A 16,208-nucleotide genomic window follows, 5' to 3' on the forward strand; every position below is an offset into this window, starting at 1 on the left:
AAAATATGTGAAAATGATATATACATCGTCACTTTTGTAACTAAACCAACCGAAACATTCGTTAGAATGGGTATATTTGGAAAAGTAGGGAGCCGAAGGATGAATTGGGGGTAAAACCGTAAAAGTACCCGAGATTCCGAAGCGTAAGTTGTGTGATTTTGAAGACCCAAACTCGGGTTGTCCTTTCTTCTCGTTTTTGCCAAGTACTCTTTAATTGCCACACTCCTATCACCTTTAGTGAAGAAAAAAAAAAAAAATTTGAAAACGCGAAATCCGAGCTTTCGAAACTTGTGAATACCACTTTTGTAACCCCAACATATGACAAAGCTATTTTAACAAAAAATTCCTAATTAACCAACCAAATTTAATGATAATCATGTTATTGTATTATACGTATATTTTGAGAATAGAATTACTATGAAGTTCTGGCGTAAGATTTTATTTTATTTTTAATATTTATTTTGTATTCTCGATTTAACTTTTATATATATGTATATATTGATAAGTTGCTTAATTTGTCTATCACATTTTTTTAATATTAAAATGTTTATTGTTTTATGTGATGTTGTTTTGCTAATGACCTTTTATGATATTATCAACCCTTTTATTTCTCAATGGGACAAGAATATTCACAATTTTCTAAATTACGATAATAAAAATAAATAGATTAGGTAGTGATTAAGTTGAATAGGTCATGCAAAATTAGATACCCTTATCTATCTGATGTTTTATTTTATACAATTCTTAATTCAAATGTCATCTAATATATATTTCGAGTCAAATAAGTATTGTTATACACACTAAAAGTGTGTAACCAAGATTCGATCTTCAGATGGACGCAACAAAATTTGACGGTATTAGTTAGTTATCCCTTTTGTCTTAAAAAAAAATACCTGTTATCAACTTTTGACAAAACTAAAATTAATAACTACATTTTAATTTTAAAAGTTATAATAAAGATTGTAAAATAAGTTATTTAGTTTTCATAACTCATGAAAAACAGTTACGTGATATGACTTAAAAGAGTAAGCTTTAGTTTCTTATGTATTTTTTGGCCTCTCCATTTTAGACTATCAAAACTTTATTTATTCATCCACATCATAAAAAACTTCAAAACATACCGTATTAAGAAATTTTGTGATCAAAACGACGTTGTTTGGAACAAAATCGGCACTTGATAAGAATGAATTTAAAGTCACTTGGGTAATAACCAACTATCATATTGTGAATTTGAATCTTATTAAAACTTGTCGTAAAATATCAAAGATAATATTTATATCCACAACAATTGTTGCGTACAACGCATCATTACTTGTCGTGTATGGGTAACACTCATGACTCGTTAATCAACGGTGTCCCTAAAGTGGGTTTTTGTCTTAAACTCTATAAGGGTATTTAGTTAATTACATATAGCCAAAGTTGAAGAACTCGTGACTCGGGATCAAATCGATGAAGGAGAAGAGGTGGGGGGAGGGAGGGGGAGAGTCACGAGTTTTTAAAAACTCAGACTGGAATCGGGGAAAACCCGGATTAGGTTTTTTATATAGAAAATTTATAGTTATTGAATTATATGGAATAAAATTCAAACTTAAAACATAACTGTTTGGATACTTTAATATAATACTTCAACATTCAAACTTCATTCATTGGAAACATAAACTTAAACCAATTTATGGTATCTTTTTTAAACAAAAAAAAAATTGACCAAAGTTTAACCGAGTTTTGACCCGATTCGACCGATTCTTGACCGATCCAGCCGATTTTTGACCGATCCAGGCGAGTTTGCCCGAGTTTTACAAGCGACCAAGTCGTTGACCGAGTTTTCACCCGATTCTAGCCAACTCGACTCGTTTAACCCTTGATTTCGATTCCAATCCCGAGTTCCCGTCCGAGTTTTATAGCACTGTGTATAGCAATCTCCTTCTCATGGTCTTTACATTATCAGCTCCAACTTAAGAAAGCTTAGCTCTGGTCCTCCCATTTTTCCCTTTGTTCATTTGACTCCTTCAACTTCAAGTTTTCGTTAGTAAGCAGAACTAGTCCCTTATCCTAGCTTTATCATCTTTGATAATTACCCACAAATACGAGCATGGTATACGTGTAATGCTGCGGCGGTGGCGGGGACGACGGTCTAGTAGTATCGGTGACGGTATTATTGGTGGTGGCGGCGGTGTTAAGTGGTGTAGATTAATGTAAACATGATAGTGGATTATTTTAAAAGATAAGTGTTTAAAGTGTTAACTTTTAAAATAAGGGTTTAGAGTGTAAATTAATTCATTAGGGACAAATTTGGTATTTATAAAAACTATTTCCATATTGGTTATTTTTTTAAAGAGCAATTTAGTAATTTTGTATATAACTATTGTATAACACTTTCCAAAATCGGGGGGTATCATAATTGTTATAAAGGATTACGAGCATGGTACCCACGCAATGCGGCGACGGGGGTGAGGAAGACGGTTTAGTGGTGTCAGTGATGGTACTATTGGTTGTGGTGGCGGTGTCAAGTGGTGTAGGTTGATGTAATTGTGATAGTGGAAACTTTTAGAAGATAAAGGATTAAAGTGTTAATTATCAAAATAAAGGTTTAGGGTATAAATTAATAATGTAACATCCTAAACTTTTCTATCGTTGACTTTGACCGGACGTCGTTAGTTGCTTAAATGCCCAAGTAATTATATATTGTTGTCTACAAGATAACTGTGATGCTTGAATTAGTTATTAATGATCATAAAGTGTTATTATAGTTGTCGGTTAGTAATTAAGGTGCTCGTTTGGTCGGTTGAGTCCCCGGATCATTAGTTTGAGCCTTAACGGTCGTTAAATATAAGTTAAGGGCACTTTGGTAATTGTGCTAAAGGGAGGGAACGGTTTTAGTAGGTTTAAGCAGCCCTAATACCTAATTATCTCCATAAGTGTGTGTGTGTGTTTCATGGTGTGAGCCTCCATAACCTCCCTAGCTATATTTTCATTGATTTCGGGTTAAATCGGAGAGATTAAACGCTTGTATTTCGATTCTCCAATCATCTTTAAGTTAAGGATTGAAATTACTACTGGTTTTTAGTCATCTTGATCTATTCTTAGGGTTTATATTCTGATTTCAAGGGTTAGAGTTAATCCGGTTCCGAATCATTGTTGTTTTATTATGTTTTCGAGTGTTTAAACATTTCCATTTATTTTGCAATTGATTCAGGGAACAATTTATGGTTTCAAACCATCAATTGAGTCATATAATATATGTATATGAGTTCTATAGGCCGTGGTGTCTTGCTAAGGTCGTATGAGTGTCGAATTGATTTTGAAAACAACGGGTTTGTAGGTCTGAAATTTCATCTGTTTTACAAAAATCATAAATCATTCATTATAAATCTATAGAGGTCGATCCTTACATTTATGAAAAGGTCTATGTGTCTCCTAAATTCGTCCAGAAGAAAGTTTGCTCTGATTTTGCTTCATAGTTCTCCGAAAACACTGATTTCTAAAAGTGGTCAGATTCTAGACGAGTTCAACAATGCAATGTTCAAAAATTCATAGAAAATTAATGAAAAATCGTATTAAGGTGATTTCAAAGGCTATGGTTACATAAAAGAGTTATTTATAATGTATTACAACAGTTTGTTAATAGGCTGGGTAATGGTTTGTGAAAAAAATGGTTTTGACATACGTGTAATGCTGAATTCATGTAGACTTTGTTGTGGAGTAGTTTGTGTGAGTCTATGGTGTTTGGGTGTCATGGAAATCTTTTCCATTGTATAATCAGAGATTTCTAATATTTTTTAATTATATATTGATCATAGGTTGTCGAGGACACATACCAAGGACAGTAACACATTGTTTGTTTTTTAAGAAACTACGAGAGGTAAGATAACTACTTTTTGACACGAGGGATACAATGAAAACTTAGCTTTTATAATAAATGTTTGTTTAAACCCTTTCGTACGTATGTTGGGTATGGAAACTCACGGGAGGTCACTTGGGTGTTGTTTATGCATGTTTATGATCTTTTATTTCTCATTATAATTGATGTGCATGCTTAGATGTTGGAAATGATTGAGATTGATGTTTAGTTGAATACATGTTGTCTTGTACATCTAGTACACTAGACTTGGTAGGATTTCCATTTCACGAGCACGTTAAGGGCCCTAAAGGTTGTTGTTGTTATTGTTGATGATACTCGAGTATAATGATTGTCGAAAGTGTTAAGCTTAACCCATGCTAGCCTTGGCTAGTATGCTATCGTCACTGTCGCTTGGCGTAATCATGATAACCCCCATTCGACTCAGTCTGTTGTTGGGGTTTGCCGGATGGCGTGGGCTAGCCATTTTTGTCGATGCCGGCTTACTCGTGGATTGGTTATGCCGTCCGTAACAACGCCGATGGACTACCGAATGGTCTACCCATCATGTCGGGTGCGAGGCTCCCTAAAGGTCAATGGACCGCCTTCTCACAATTTATATTGTCGATAACAAGTAACATAAGTTACTTCGCTTTGTTGTGGCGTAACTTGATGTTGATTTATTGAGATGTTTATTGTCGATTGATGAGGTTGCTAGGCACATTTAGGATATGATATTCCTAATGCTTATTATTATTGTTGTTGTTGTTGTGTGTTACTTAACAGGCGTATGATAGTTTTAAAAGATGTTTGAACTGACAACCATTTTATACAATATGTAGTTATCTTACTTAGCTTTTAATGCTAACACTTGTTTTGTTGAAAATGTTGTATTTCCTCAGGTTGGATGTTGATTATGCTTAGAGTGAGACATGGGTAGATGAGTGCTCATTGAAGAATTTATATAGCCATAGTCTTGCCTCATTTAATTAGATGTTGTTTACAATTGTCGTTGGTTTATCCTTATGTTAGTTGATTGTTTGAATATGGGTTCCATATATATATATATTGTCGTTGTGATGCAATATGTAACATCGAAACCTTTTGTTGACATTTCCGTTAGGAAATGGTTAAGTTTTTTAAAGGGACGTTTCCGCAATTATTGCTATTTATTTAAATGTTTTTGAAAATCCATATTTTTAAAAGTCGGGTGTTACAATTATGGACAAATTTGGGTATTTTATAAAAAAATTTTCCATAATGGGTGTTTATTAAGGGTAATTTAGTAATTCCACATGTAATTATTTTGTATCTATTTGTAAAAATGGGGCGTGTGATAACTTTTATAAAAGAGAATAGATAGATATAAGCCACGTGATCGAGACAATTAACTTGTTATATTATGATTAATTTTTCATTTGTAAAAGAAATTAATCACGAATAGTATATTTACACATTGCATTACAATATGCTACAGTAATAAATAAAAAGTGACGGCTGTGACGCTTAATTATAAAATAATCGTCGATAACTTGGCAGCTTCAAAATTAACAGCATTTGTATTTTGTCCTTAGCATGCCACATTAATAAAAATCGATTAAATATGAAACCAATTGCGCATATAAATAAACCTAGCCTATTACTACACAGAAATGTGATTCTAAAACAGATCCCTAGCTTGTCAATTAACAGAGAAATATTTCAACATTTTCATAAAAACACCCCACAATCGATCTAGATCCACCGTACAGAAATTAAAAACACAAACAAATTAAAAATGTCTACGACCACGATACCTTCTTTCACACAAGCCGCGATTCTACCGCCACTTCGTCAACGAGCGCGCCCACGCTTGAATATTAAGGCTCAAAGCTTTAGAGACGAAGGTATAATTACATAGCCAGTGTTATTTTTTGTGATAATTTTGAATGTTGGCAAATTTTATTAAATGCACCTGTTTGTATTGAACATATATGCAGGGAGATCGAGTAGTAGTAATCTTGTGGATTCAAATATGAAACTTCTGAAAGATAGGATTGAGGTGATGAGAACAAAAGAGAGGCTGGAGAGGAATTGCAGGCCCTCCGGTTGGGATTACACCACCTCAATTAATTACGTAAGAAAACCGGCTAAAGAAGAAGAAGCCGGATATCTACAAACAATGGCCTTAATGTGTGGCACCATGAGTCTTCCAATCTTCATTGGCACCACTCTTCTTTACATTTTTTCTGTCACTGCCGCACATCTATCTTAACCACCTATAAACAACAACGTGACGTACAACGTTACAAATACGTGCGAGGAGATCGATAAACGATTGGCTATTGTCATGATCGACCAAGTTTTGATGGTTTCCGATGCCCGGATTCATATTGTTGATGTGATTTTAAGTGTATAGCTAGCTATGTGTTCTTAATAAAGAAGAAATAGGTTAACATTCTTTTAATTTTAATTATTCTTTTCTTTTTATATAGTTAAGGTTTTTTTAATTTTATGTTCATGTAATTTTGATTATATTCTACTTTCATCTATATTTTTTTTATATAGATAATTAAGGTTTTTGAAGTATTCTTAATACTATATATATATATATATATATATATGCGTGGTGTTTTTTTTTTTTGGTTTTTTTAAATAGTATTTGCTACAGGTTAGCTAATGACTTTTTAAGTTTTTACAGTATTTTCAACCCTTTGTTTCCAGAATGTCAAGAATGGAATGTGGGTCTAAATAAGACTGATCATTTCACAAATTAATTAAGTTAATCAAAGATAATAGAATACTTAGATTGAATGTTTCTTTGTCTTTTACTGATCATTAAAAATTTAATTGATTTAGGTTAAAGATAATCCAATAATTAGGTTGAATGTTTCTTTGCATAATAAAATAAGTTATATGGGAGTCTATAAGCGGCAATCATCAAATTCTAAATGGTTCATGTGAACACACCAATATTCTTAACTTACACACGTTTTTTCTAATTTTTCCATGGAAAGTCGCTTTAATTAGTCCACTAGCAAGATAAAACTCATAGGCGATAACTCTCCGTCGAAGTATATGTCTTATAACTTTGATAATGAAAAAGATTTTAGATTGATGTAGCGGAGCTATGTGATAGTTAATCGTGACTATAACGACCCCATAATGTTTATAAAACTTTATATTTTATGTAATACTTATATATTTATTTAGTTTTAAATGTAATTGGCAACTTCATCAGGCTGATGTAATTTAATTTTATTCTTGTTAGTATTGTGAAAAATAATTCGGCAATCCAAAATGAAAACCTGACTCCGTCACTAGATTTAAATCTCATATAGGATAAAAAAAAATGAAAATTGTGGTTGTATTTGAGCAAAGATTTTTTTTTTTTTTTTCATTTATAATAAATTTCTTCCTATGAGTAATATGTCTTTGATATACCCAACAGCTCCCCCGTAAAGTTCAATTTTTCTTCCACGATAATAAGGAGCTAAAAAATCTACTTTAATTCCAGTTTTAAAAATAGACAATCTTATATCTAACTGTATAAAACTTATATATTACAATGTCGGCTAATCATGGAATTTACATGAGGTGTTGGCGGCTTTTCGAAATCAAGTTAAATTGATTTATGCTACAAAAAAACAAAAATCATCATAATATTAAAATATGTAGTAGTTGCTCCACGGGATCTCCATGTCATATGTAAACTTTGTTTATGTTATGTAAAATTTGCTCTCTTTCTATTTTTATTTTTCCTTTTAATGTGTACAACTAAACATTTTGATAATTTACGGGTAAAAAGTGACGGTGTATAGATATCGCATTTGACAATTACCTCTATATTATTGGAATGGCAGAATGGCTTAATCTATTCTAATTATTTGAAATGTACTATGTAATTCATGTAGAAACCATATAAGTAAAAAAAAAAACACTAAAACATTGATTGATAGGAACCTTAGTAGTCTCACAGATATATCATTCTGTCATCGTGTGTCCAAACATTGATTATGTCAACATTAAATTCCTATATGTTATATTAGTAACAGTACATGATGATTTCAAAAGAAACAAGGGTAGAAAACCAGCTATAATATTGATCGGTATATATGCTAGAATGAAATAAAAACTATCGTAGTATTTTGACTATTTTCTGTTGATGGCAAATTCAATGTTAGGTTGTTAACAGGCTGATTTGTGCTTTGCTTCAAATTGTGATAGGCCAAATGGGTGAATTTGGTGGAATCTCTCTTTTTTTTAAATGCATATATATGTTTAAATTGATTTATTCATAAAAGAAAGTTATTATTGTCATAAATGATTTTTCGATCATATTATAATCGATTTTGTAATCACCTCTTCTCTTAACATTATATTTTATATAATCTTATTAACTATTTTAATTTTATGACCACAAAAGGGTATTTAGTCATCTCGTCTTAAATTTCAGCCGGCACTAAGAAATGATTATTAGTAACTATTCCAAGGTTAAAGACTGTTAATACTTTATGGCAAAATATAACCTAACTTAGATATCTAAAGTAATAATAACTTGTTATTACAAAGTTACCAGATTGCTTTGATTTATACTTTTCATTTTAAAATGTAAAAAATTTCTAGACGCCATATGTGCATTATTAGGTCACTCTTTTTACATATCACTTCTTACATTATTAATCAGTTTTCTCTCTCCTAAAAAACCCCAAGAAACCCCTCTTCTTATACCACCCACTTCTACTTATTCAACTATTCATCCAATATTTTATTATTTCATTTTTCTTTTTTCATATAATTAAACTAAATTTAAAACAAATTAAATTAAACTTTTATTAATGATAATAAATATTTTACAATTTTCAAAAAATCTATATAGAAATTTAGGGTTTAAAAAGTAAAAGTTAAAAAGTATGATAATTGTTTCGTAAATAACATAAACTCCAAGGACCAAAATTTAAAAAAATATTACATTACATTTTTTTTTCCTATGCTCACCATCTTCTTCGATTTAGATACATATACACACTAGATATATAACATCACACACACCTGCACACACACACACACAAAAACAAATTTCTTTTTTTTTTTTTAATTTAGCAACAAATCAGGCCCCACTTTTCTTTCTTTTGCCTCGTCTAAACTTGGAAAAACCACTTGGACGCAGACGAATACGTGGCCATGCTAATGACGTCTTATTCCGGTTGCGCGTCGGACGCCAGTCGACGTCCCTATAAAGACCGGCCTTATAGAATTTAGAGCATCTGCAATTAAGTTTCTTGTCATACACCGATACCCCGTGTTTCTGTTAATTGTAATTTAAGCATTAGAATCTTCTAAAGTTAATCCAACTTTATAGGTCAAATTAGATCAACTTTTATCACACAAAGCTTTCCGAAAGCTTTATAATGATAGCCATAGTTGGGTTTATCATGAAATATGTTTAGCAGCCAAGAGAATAGAAAGCAGATGCATCTTTAAATAAGCTCCTACTGGGTTGCTCGTAGAAAAATCTATTCTAAACTGAATCATGAGAGCATTGAGCCATTGACACCTTGAAATCCAGCTTATAATCCATGGTTGTTACTTCCATAGTTTCATAGCTCCTCAGGTGGCTTATTCTTTAAAGCCGCATACATAATTATTAGAACGCCGAATATCTAGAAACAGCCGCCACAAATTTAGAACTGCCAAAGATTCTCACTTTCTCAGCTACCAAATAAGATACAATCAAAATAAAAGTATCAAGACATTAGACTAAAAGTGCATACTATTACAAACTGACAACTGATACAACATAATACGTTAACCCATTTTTTAAAAAGAGCAATTTCGTGAAGTTCCTTTTCACAAAGAGTCATAAACAACAAAAAAACCTGTTAGGTATAAAAAAGGAACAAAATTAACTCAACACCCAGCGGTTAGTATTTGGTAAACAGATGCAGTCTTTATAAAGTTCTTTAGTTTCCTTTGGTTAAAGGAACAGCAATACTCATGCCACACAGACATGCTCACATGCAAACACCCAAAAACACTGACAGCATGCTCAGCTGTCTATGGTATCAGCTCATCTAACTACGGAGAAAAGCAACGGTGGCAACACGGGACCCAACAGATCCTCCAAACATGAATGTTGGGTAGGTACGTATATGATCCAAGTAAGAAAAGATAGGAGCATATTCATCTGCTTCTGCAGGGGTCTGTGTCTCCTGAGAGATGTTGGCCTTACTTTGATTGAAGTTTTCAACTTCTTGCACCAATTCATCTCTGGTGTGGTTGCATGAAGTAACAACCTAAAGTAAATCAGATTGGTGATCACTTGTACAAGTCCACGGGCAGATAATTTAATGTTTCTCTCTTTTTTTTCAATTAAAGCCGAATGATAACATGGGGCTGAAACGACAGGGAAACAGGAGTAAAGACTCTTACCACTAAGCCACCAGGAGCTACAAGTTTTGAAACAGACTCCCAATACATAATCCTGTAGCCGATCAAGGAATAAATAAATCAACATGTAATTGGCATTGTCACTATGTGTGTATGTGTGTTTGGTGGGGTGGCGTGGGGTGCTCGCACATAATACAGATTGCCCTACCCAGACTACAAAGTAAAATATTATATAGAACAGCTTGCCTTTTAACAGGACCATCAGGGTGCAGCCCAATGGCATCCAACGTTCCTTTGTCCGTAACAAGATGAAACTTTTTATCCAACTTTGTTTCAAGAATGTCATCAACCTAACATTCAAAATGAAAGCTTAAGTTATATATTCATGCTATAAGGATAACATACATAGGGCATAGATTCTCACATATGCTTGACCTAAAAAACTTTAAATCTTAATCGAGTTGAAAGTAAAACACGCATATGCTTGAACTTTAAATCTTAGTTGAGTTGAAAGTAGAAGAAACTATATTTGTGTCTTATTAGTATATTATGACATATACACACACACCACAAATACAGCTCATGGATGTTATCTAGCAGGTACAAGTTCCACATACAGATTAATAAATAGATAAGAAACAAGAAAGAGACTATGTTATTAACAACAGCAAAGAAGACATCAACGGTGGCAAGTGAGGGATGGAAAATTTAGTTAACATATTCAATCAACATAATTTTTGCCTGATATTTTATTTTATAATTTTCTAAGTAGGTAAATTTAAAGGGTTACACGTGCTCAACTAGTCTAGCATCTACAACACTAATAGCATATAGAAAGCCACCAAAAACGATATGAAGAATTAAACAGAGACTGAATTATGTATATGTATGCAGTTACCCTTCTCAATCTACCCACATATAGCAGAAATGAATGAAAAGATCTTAGAGGCATTAATTTCGAAACATTTACAAAGAAAATGGATCAATAAGGGATATTTTAATCCCAAATGAATCAAACATGTAAAATTAAAATCCTCAAAACGTCTTCAATCCCTATGTGAAACGTGTCAAACAAGTTAAAAGTCACCTGAAATGTACTTAAACGCTCAAAAGTCAAAACCTCTTCAATCCATTTATTTTAATTATCTTTTGCACAATATAGTGTTTGTAATAGAAAATAATACGGCAAGTCGATAACTATGTATAGAAGTTATAATAAAAGGGACAAAAACAGAATTGTGAATCAGCCTGACCCTTGATCAATTCTGACCCATGCAAACCATTAATATTTTGACCAGTTACCCAGCAAGTTCATTTAGTGACCAACAACAAAACAAAATCTTTCAATAACACTTCAGTGACACAGGTACTAATTTGTAGTTTCTATTATGTGAAAGATGTAGAAGAAAAAGATTGTTTGCGTGAGATCCCAGTTTACAAAGATACCTTGGATATAATTCAGCACCAGTACAAAAAAAAACCCATTGGCCATAAATTCAGCATGATAACTGCTTGCAGCAAAGATAAAAGAAACACAAGATAATTATGCATCATACCAACAGCTTGATAGTAGTAAATCCATCACGATCTGCAAGACTTCGAGCAAGTTCAATTGCTCCTTCGCTATAATCCGTGCCAGTCAGATCAGAAAACCTATATCCATTTACATCAACAGTTAGGCCCTATAAACTAAAACTATGTATGCATGAACAAAACTGATACTAATCATATTATCATACAGAAAGGAAGAAGTATATTGGCATACAAAGCAATCATGTTAACACAACTGTTCATATTGTCTGACGATAATGCAAATTTTATGTTTAAACGAGTTACTTATTCCAAAAATGTGCTATTATAAAACACAAAAGAGGATATAACTTGAAAATCTATTGTTGTCATCTTATTGCAGTTACTACAGCCATACATCTTGATAAACATGCTTAGACAACAACAGAGAAAAGATTAATAAATCTACAGATTTCATCACAATATTTAAAGATAAGAACCAGAATGAACCTATTATCCATCGTATACAATAGAAGAGCGACATAAAGATTGATTTGCCAATTCTAATCAAGGCAATTACAGATAACATTCTCCGATGGCTAAAAGTAAGTGCATTAACATATATTACCACTACCAGACATGTGGTGAAAACTGTGAGATATTAACGAAGTGCATAATAAAACTACATGATACTCATTGTTTAGCAATTATAAGAAAAAGAACAAAATGAAAGGTTCAGTAAAAGAAGAAATAGAAACAAGAATTAAATCGTATGGTATCAACACTTGAAAAAAAAGGCAAAAATTTTTCAAAGATACCCCTGTTTAGCAAGTTCTTGAAGAAGCAGTCCATTGCCAGTTCCGACATCAAGTATGCTCCAAGCTGCTAAATCTCCCTCGTTGTGATTACCAAGATCGGAACTGTTGTCATGATGATTTTGAACTTGCTTTTGAGCAATGTCAATACACAGGTCTTTTGTCCATGAAGCAACCGTTTCCATGACATCAGCACCAAACCTACAAAATAACAAGAATTTCCATTCTAAACTAGGAAAGGTAACAAATTTTTATGCTTCAAAAAGATATATACTTTGATATGAGGCATCTCCTGTTCCCCCAACATTTAATGTAATTGGCAGTAAGTTAGCTTAACTAGAGGCTAGATATATAAATTTTCAACATACCAGACTTCACCAGCATGCCCATGTTCACGAAAATTTGTCATTTCATCTGCATATGCTGTATCCCAGTAACTTTGGAACCCCAACATTGACGTAATTGTTTCAGCATCAGGCTCTTCCTTGTCAGAACTATACATACACAACAAACACAAACATAAACATTTCTAGCACTAGTCATTAACAGCATAAATTTCCAAACACTTGGCAGCATAAGTTTCCTGTTTCCAAACACAAAAGGTCCAACGGATTCATATCGCGCATGACCATTCTAAGTGACACAATATTATCATCTAAACTAAACCACTAATACTTATGTTTCAACAGTTACATCACACTCCTAACGTGATGAATACTTAACAATTTGAATATCATCTGTGAATCCAAATATCCAGTCATACATTAAATAGATTTTTTCTCCATAAAACCACAAAGGTGGTGGCCTAGTGGTAAAAGCTTAAACTCTAAGGGTGAAAATACCTGGTGGTCCCAAGTAAACTCGTAGGAGAAAGATATAACCCCTTGTCGCCACGGAGTTTACTAGCGACGACTCCGGTCTACTCGTAAAACGGGTAATATACCTACGTTAACCAAAAAAAATCTCCATATAAACGGTCAAAAAGCTTCAATACACCTGATGGTAGTCGGGGGCCACCTTAATATCTGAAGAAGTGCACTAATATTACAAAAAATCGTTACCAAGTATCCACAAATAAAGGTTTCAAGCCCACTAATTCATATTCACATTGCGTAGAAAAATAAAAGAAAATTGTTACCGTTTATCATACACGTACATAGTTAATAGTGATATTTGTTCTACAGCCTACACATTATTAATAAAGTTTACATAAATAGTCTTTAAATTGTTTGTGTGTACACACAGAATCAAAACACTAATAGTAATATAAACTAAAAATTTGTTATATTAGCCAATACTATGGCAGCCTATTAACTAATAACATCAATTCAATTAACTCTTAACCACACCGCGCGGCCGCACCTCTTTCTTTCTCTTATTTCAAGGAATAGATGATGAATATGCAATTCAGACAATCGACCACGATATATCGCGAGAAGATTGTCATAAACACTTCCAAAAATTATGTGAAAATGTTAGAAATATAAAACGATCCAAAATAATGACCAATGAACTAGAAAGCAAGAGAATTCTTGATATAGAGTTTTACAATAGTCCTAATGAGAACATTAATTGATAAAAACAATATGATGAATGAAAACTTATATATTATTGGTCTAAAAGGGTTTAAATCTTTAGATTTTATTGTATCTTACACTAGAAAAATATAGATAAGAAGAAACCGGTTACTCATGAAGCGTTTTATAACGTCGTCAAAACGTTAAGTAAATTAGTTTCAGAGACCAAAAAAAAACCAATAAGATTGAAGAGGCGTTTTTCATGGTTGTTTTGTTTATTAGCTAATCTAACATTTCAAAACTACTTTACCTATAGTTCTGACAGCATTATAAAAATCTTCGAAACTAACGGATGTCCTGTTTATACTTCAGATTTTTGTGTGTAAGATAAAATAAAACCAAAATTTAGAGCCTTTAAGTACATGACTACATGCTCTTGTGTATTTATTGTTTTACGTAGCTAACAATCTTCATGCTGAAACCAGATAATATAGAAGTATTCATTCCTCATCTTGTGGGCTTGTGGCAAACAATTGTAATTCTAGGATTCTCATGAAGACTAGTTAAAGTCTATATTAACAATTCCCTTACTTTTTAGTTCACCAATTATTGTTTTGGATCGTTTAACCATTTTAACATTTTCACATAACTTTTGAAAATGTTTATGGAAATCTTATTCAAAGATGGAAAAAAAAGGGTAAATGGGTGGGAACTCTCTGCTCCCATGTACCGTCTTGGTACCCAGAGCGCACACCACATATAACTCATGCCTGGTGACTCGTCATTCTCACACATGGATCACAATATACAGTTTCTCCAAGTCAAACATGTTGTGGTCGATTGTCTGGATTGCATATTCATCATCCATACCTTAAGAATTCAAAACAAAGTTCTAATTTACATTAATACTAGTGTTTATTCTGTGTGAAAAAACAACTTAAGTAACAATTACACGAACATAAAATTATATTACTACTAGTCATATGGTAAGGCCACCTTAAAGGCTAAAAGTATTTGTTGCACATATTGCAATTGCTTAGTCCATCTCCATCGATATTATCAGTTAACTGACTCCTTCAGCAAACTGTTCCAGCACTAAACTCATTTTGCCCATGCCATATCATCATCCATACAAATTATAAAACACGTATTAAATTTACATACACACATACTTAAAGGAAAAAATGAAGATGATCCCACAAACTTAATTTGCCTTCGATTTGCTTAGGAGCAAATTGGTAAGGCAAACTGAGAGTGCAATGGAAGCAAGTTTGTCGTAAGCAAATTGTGCATTGGAGATGGCCTTACATCCTGCCCTGAATCACACTTTAGTTTGTGCCGGTTGACATTACTAAGTAATGTACAGTATTTTATGTAATCACGACGAGTGGAGCTTAGATTTAAGTTTGCTTAACATAATACACTATATAAAGTTCTAAGACTAAAATCTACACTAGTTTACTTTAATTACAAAAAATTATAATATATAAACTAATTATAAAAAAACAAGTAAACATAAATCACCTATAATCAGAAGCTGCACGATGTGGAGCAGCAAGAGCTTCAGAGGCGTCAGCATGACGTTGGTCATCATCAAGTGTACTTCCGTAATCACTTTTTATAGACCACGAGTCAGCAGCTATTGACCGATTATCGTCATCGGAGATCAGATCGGCGGCGATGGTGGCAGCCACCGCCGGTCGGACCACCGGTGAGACATCGGCATCTTCCGGAGGTAATCGGTTTCCGGCCATACTTTTGTTAAGTGATTTACAAATTTTGAAAAAATGTAAGTATATGTATAGAGAGAGAAAGTTGGAAACCCTAGAGAGAGAGAGAGAGAAAAGTATGGAAAGAGATTTGAAAGAGAGAGACTGAAGCTGACGATGAGATGAAAGTGAAGGACATACAGGAAGATACGCTTTTCTATCCACGTAGGATATATATAAAGTTTTATGTTTTAACCCTTTAATTTTTGTAAAAATACAATTATATCTCACATACATACTTTACTTTGGTATTTTAAGAGTAGGGATGGAAAAAAAAAAAACCGAACCGACGAGAAAACCCAATACCCAACGACAATACCCGATACCCGAACCCATTCGGGGCAGAGAGTGGGGCATGTCCACCCCGACCCGGCCCGATATCAATAACTATATA

General features: G+C 33.0%; 1 protein-coding gene across 1 annotated transcript; it reads right to left on the reverse strand.

Moving 5' to 3' along the window:
* Nucleotides 1–9,569: 9,569 nt before the first annotated feature.
* LOC122588619 (EEF1A lysine methyltransferase 2) lies at nucleotides 9,570–15,908 on the reverse strand. Its single transcript, XM_043760772.1, has 7 exons — nucleotides 15,570–15,908; nucleotides 12,897–13,022; nucleotides 12,532–12,729; nucleotides 11,761–11,857; nucleotides 10,451–10,554; nucleotides 10,247–10,298; nucleotides 9,570–10,110 (listed from the first exon to the last, which is right to left on the reverse strand). Exons 1-7 carry the CDS (start codon nucleotides 15,797–15,799, stop codon nucleotides 9,889–9,891), a joined length of 1,029 nt encoding a protein of 342 aa, XP_043616707.1. The 5' UTR covers nucleotides 15,800–15,908; the 3' UTR covers nucleotides 9,570–9,888.
* Between the last annotated feature and the right edge of the window lie 300 nt (nucleotides 15,909–16,208).

The sequence above is a fragment of the Erigeron canadensis genome, chromosome 2, assembly GCF_010389155.1.
Source record: "Erigeron canadensis isolate Cc75 chromosome 2, C_canadensis_v1, whole genome shotgun sequence".
NCBI lineage: Eukaryota > Viridiplantae > Streptophyta > Magnoliopsida > Asterales > Asteraceae > Erigeron > Erigeron canadensis.

Coding starts and splice junctions, on each gene's coding strand:
- LOC122588619 (XM_043760772.1), bottom strand. CDS start 15,799: ATGGCCGGAAACCGATTACCTCCGGAAGATGCCGATGTCTCACCGGTG. Junction 12,730..12,896: donor GGGCATGCTGGTGAAGTCTG/GTATGTTGAAAA, acceptor GTTATTTTGTAG/GTTTGGTGCTGATGTCATGG. Junction 11,858..12,531: donor CAAGAACTTGCTAAACAGGG/GTATCTTTGAAA, acceptor AAATGGATATAG/GTTTTCTGATCTGACTGGCA.